The 4,676-nt window shown below is 43.7% G+C and overlaps 1 protein-coding gene across 1 annotated transcript; it reads right to left on the bottom strand.

The window, feature by feature from the left end:
- Nucleotides 1-649: 649 nt before the first annotated feature.
- On the bottom strand, nucleotides 650-4,303 carry LOC124657528 (putative FBD-associated F-box protein At5g56440). Its single transcript, XM_047196066.1, has 5 exons — nucleotides 4,227-4,303; nucleotides 2,488-3,391; nucleotides 2,006-2,167; nucleotides 1,734-1,914; nucleotides 650-1,019 (listed from the first exon to the last, which is right to left on the bottom strand). The coding sequence occupies exons 1-5, from the start codon at nucleotides 4,301-4,303 to the stop codon at nucleotides 970-972; spliced, it is 1,374 nt and encodes a 457-aa protein (XP_047052022.1). The 3' UTR covers nucleotides 650-969.
- Between the last annotated feature and the right edge of the window lie 373 nt (nucleotides 4,304-4,676).

The following is a 4,676-nucleotide window of genomic DNA, read 5'->3' as shown; positions in this document are numbered from 1 at the left end:
AGATTTTAATTACTATTACTACTCCCTCTGATTCATAACAAGTGTCAGAGTTTTAGTTTATATTTGACCTACCTGACACTTATTATGGATAGGATTGAGTATTATTTGGACAAAAACTAGCTTTCGATTCGTTACTAGAAAAAAGTTCAATATAGATCCAAAGATCCTTAAAATTTGCTCAAGGTGTATAGGATTACTCCAAGCCCAGATATATTACTTCAGATCAATTTTAAAAAGCAAAATCCTCACTGTTCATTCAAAACTTGCACTAGGTTCAAAAAACTGTGTATGCGATTATTGGAACCAAATACAACAGATTTCGATATAGTTCCTGAAGTTATTCCCAGCGAAACATCCAAGACATTTGAAGAAATGTATTCATGCATCTCGTTTATGGTTTCACTATGCATCACTTTTAAAACTGGGTATGTGAACTTGTATGCAAATTCTAGACTCGCCCAAAGAGTCTGCCCAATTATGTGATGGCACGTGCATTCACCATTATTGGTACTCATGGTCACATGTAGAACAACTTATATTGGTAGATAAGAAATGGCAAACATAATACATCCATCTCAATAAGGCAAGCATACATACGGACAAATCCAAACAGCAACACCAAAAGGCATGCTCAACAAGTTCAGCCAACAGAACATATGCATAGTGACAACAAAACAACTTTCCCAGTCATGAAAGTTTGCATGATGGAACTGGATACACAACATATTATATATTGCATAAGCTGAACTACTAAAAAACATTTAAATAAAACATAAGCCTTAAGCAGGATTTCAGTTCAGGCCAGACAGACTTCAGGAAACAAGCAATAGGTGCAGCAGGATAACTATGGCGTTCAATCCTTTCGAACTGAATCCAGGTGAGCCACATAACAGAATCAGCAGGAGTTCATGCTTCATGTGAATGGGGCATCGGCAGGGTGCACAGCCTTGGTTGACAAAATGCAGGTCCTTATAGCAAAAGTTTCAGGGACATGGGCTTATAGTACTCGTAGTAGTTGCCTGTGGATACAACAGAATAAATAGTGAGCACATCAAAGTCCAGGTTAAACAGTGAGCACATCAACAGAGTAAACTGTACAAGGAAATCCACATGAATGATTGACTCAACAAAAGACTTGAGCTACTGAAATTTTATTATAATTCTGGAAGGATGAGCTATTAACATGAAACCAATCAGAAGTTTATGGTACAGTACAAACCCACATTAAACTGTTTGTGCATTTAGTAGACCTGCTGGGTTTCATTAATCAAGCATTATCCTCCTAGGCTCCTTCTTAGTAGAATAAGCATGTAGTTCCAGGCAATAAGCGCCTCTTACAGTTGTAGACCTGTAGTTTTTGCATAATTAGACGAAGTCGCCATGTCTGCTGTTAGGTACTGATCATGACTGGCCGGTCTAAATGGTCTATCAATATGCGACATTGTTGATGCAAGGTATTTTATGGTACATCGTGGCATTGAAAATCCAAAGGATATAAAAATGGCGTATGTAATTCTGCTTCAGCCTAGGTTTAAATTTTAGTTGAAATAAGTTTGCTGGATTTCTTTCATTTCCAAACACAGAGACAAGATTTTAGTTTGTGTTTTACTTTATCTGAATAAAAGAAAAGTTCACGATTAACTTGAATAGAATAATAATATGATTTCCCAACTATCATGCATGCAGATTACATAAACATTATATAACAATGAAATCTGGTAATAGTTACTTACAGTCCTTATAGGGCTTCGATTCAATGTTAATTAGTTCTGGCTGTACTACATGGGAAGCAAGGACGTTTAATATTTCTTCAATCTTTCCAACTTCCTCCCAGTATTTGATGTCAACTGACCTGAGATGCTTGGACACCATGAATTGGTTCTTTGGCTTGTAGACATTACTCATATTAATTTTCTGTTGAAAACAAAATAAATTGTTGAAATGAACCAACAGTACATGGCAATTTCAAATATTAAGACATCATAGATAGAAAAAAAAGGTGTACCTTGGAGGTATTACTAAGTTGAAGCATAAGCATCTCCAGAACTGGTGAGTGCTGGAGAAAGAAAACTAGTCCAATGAAGTTATCAGTCACAAACCAATCACAGAGCAACAATGTTTTGAGCTTGCTAAACATAGGGCGCCATTTTATCTCCCTTCTGAATATCTGGAGAAAGTGAAGAATTAAAGGACAATTGAAGAACCATTTTAATAATACTGAGCTGAATACAAGATTTAGAGGGAGTTCCTATCTTTTGAGTAACCAAGCATAAGCAGAGATAACGATATAACAAGATTTTATAAACTTTTCAGAAACAGAATTAATTAATCTACACGATTTAAGGGTTGCATAAATTGACATGACATGGCTCCTGAATTAATCTGAATTATATTTTCCCATACAACGGTGCAAAGGTGAATATAGCACCAAACCACAAAAGGGAGTCAGCGAAACAGCAAGCATATCCACTGGAAAAGAGAGCATACCAGAGAGCTATGACTCAACAGCGTCAAATGTGTAGCGTCTGACAAACTTTTGAGAAGCACACGATCATCTGTACCATAGCACTGCACACATAACCTACCACCACAGACCCCGCAAATATTATGTTCGTCAGAAGAATCTAAGCAACCATGTCCAATCCTGATTATTGCCGTTTCCAATGATGGCATGCTCTTAAGGAACGGAGTCCAGTCCAAACAATCAACTAGTTCCAAGGTAACCAGACCTGGTGCAGAAATAGAAGACCGGATACCCTCAGGGAGAAATTTTGAATCTTTGATTATTAAAAGTTGTAAAGATTCTGGGAAGTCAGTCCCGGTGTTCCCAATGTTGATTACACTCTGGTCGACCTCCAACTCCTTGAGTGATTGACAGCTCGAAATATCTAGAGAGAAACTCTCAGACTTAATACGGTAAAGATCTAACCTTGTCAAGTGCTCGGAGGCAAGAGCCCCAGCTGATAGCGGTAAAGCACCAAAAACTAACATGTGGAATGCAAGATTCCTCACTTTGCACGATATCACATAACGGAGCCAGTGCTCAGCATCTCTGCGATACTCATCCAGGAAACACGAATCTTGAGCATTGATCCAACAATAACGCAGAGGTGTTTGGTCACGGGACCGAAGCATATTATTGATAAAATTAGGACTGTGGGAGCTGTTCAGAACAAGGGACGGCGCAGACTTCCAGAGTGTACGCCAGCGGGGGGAGAGCACGCAAGTCTGAACTGCTTCACGTGAGTAAAGGTACGACAGAATCAGCAGGAGCACATCATCCGGGAGCGCGCTCAGGCGGTCATTGCCATCCGGAACAGCCGCTTTCTTGCCATCCATGTTGCAGAGACGCTCTGCCATTTCGTCGAACAGGTGTCCTGCGCCGAAGCAGCTGTGGTGGTGGACACCGAACGAGTAAGATCAGTTATCAGGCTGGAAAGCTGGACAAAGAAACTCGAGATTCGCACCGCATCACTCTAGGTACCTCTCTTCGCCGCCTCCGGCCGCCGCGCAGAAGGCCTTTTTCGATTCTCGGTTGGTGCTGGAGCTGCAGAGGAAGGCGACGGACGAACGGGGAACAGATATATATCACCAACAGATCACCGCATCACATCGCCTCCCGAGCGACCCCTCTGCATTCATGCCCGCCATTAAGTACGTCGCTTCGAGCCGGGCCGGGAAGATTGGACGGTAGACGAGCCACAGTCAATGCATTGGGAACAGAGTTGCCTCGAGAAGGAACACGTTGGGAGAAAAACCTCCTCACCTACAGAGGGATTGATTAGAACGGAGCAAGTTTTAAGTTGGGGATATGGATTTCCAAGTTGATGTTTCATGTTTGCATCCCAAAAATAATGCTCCCTTCACTCTAAATTACTACTTGGTTTTAACTCAAAATTTATAGATTTGGAAAAATCTATAAAAAAAACATGGGTAAAGTTTTTATCGAAATCGACTCTGGATAAACTATTAGACATTGATTACTGCCTGGGCTCGTTTTAGTCTTACACGGTGCTCCCTCGTTACGAGCGTACGATCAACATCAAGCGGTGCGCTAGCATTTTAGTGGGACCACGCGCACGTGTCCCCGTCCACCGATTAAGGCGTTCACACCGTTCCCATCCCCACCTACACATCACGGAAGAAAAATCCCCACCCGCAACCTCTCCGGTCTTCACCACAAACTCCAACCAAAAAAAGATGGACTAGATCCCATCGAGTGGAACCTGAGCCTGAGGTCGGCGAAGCTGGAAGGAGAGGCGCTGGTCACACCCGCCCTCCCAATGATCAGGGAGACCGCCATGGCCTTGGTGTGGCTGGGATGTGGGCGAGGGAAGAACAAGCAACGACGGCGGCGGAGGCGGAGGCGAACGGCGGAGGCGGAGGCGGTGGTGACGGTAGCTAGGTGCCACCCGGCTCCACCTTCGCCTCGACCCTGAAGACCACCCCGTGTCGGCGCTTCTCGGCGGCGAGCTGGAGCTCCTCGATCTGGCGTTCTCCTTTGATCCGACCGCCAAGCCATGAGGCGGCGCTGCTCGGCGGCGAGCTGGAGCCCCTCGATCCGGTGGAGGGTGCAGAGCCTTGGTCTCCCAACCGGCACAACGCCCTGCAGCATACTCTGCGCCAGGACCCGAGTCAAAGCCTTGGCACTTCGCGTGCGCAAGGGTCACCACGCC

The sequence above is a fragment of the Lolium rigidum genome, chromosome 5 (assembly GCF_022539505.1).
Source record: "Lolium rigidum isolate FL_2022 chromosome 5, APGP_CSIRO_Lrig_0.1, whole genome shotgun sequence".
Taxonomy (NCBI): domain Eukaryota; kingdom Viridiplantae; phylum Streptophyta; class Magnoliopsida; order Poales; family Poaceae; genus Lolium; species Lolium rigidum.
Note: the sequence above shows the minus strand (reverse complement) of the source record. Positions and strands in the feature narration are given on the sequence as shown.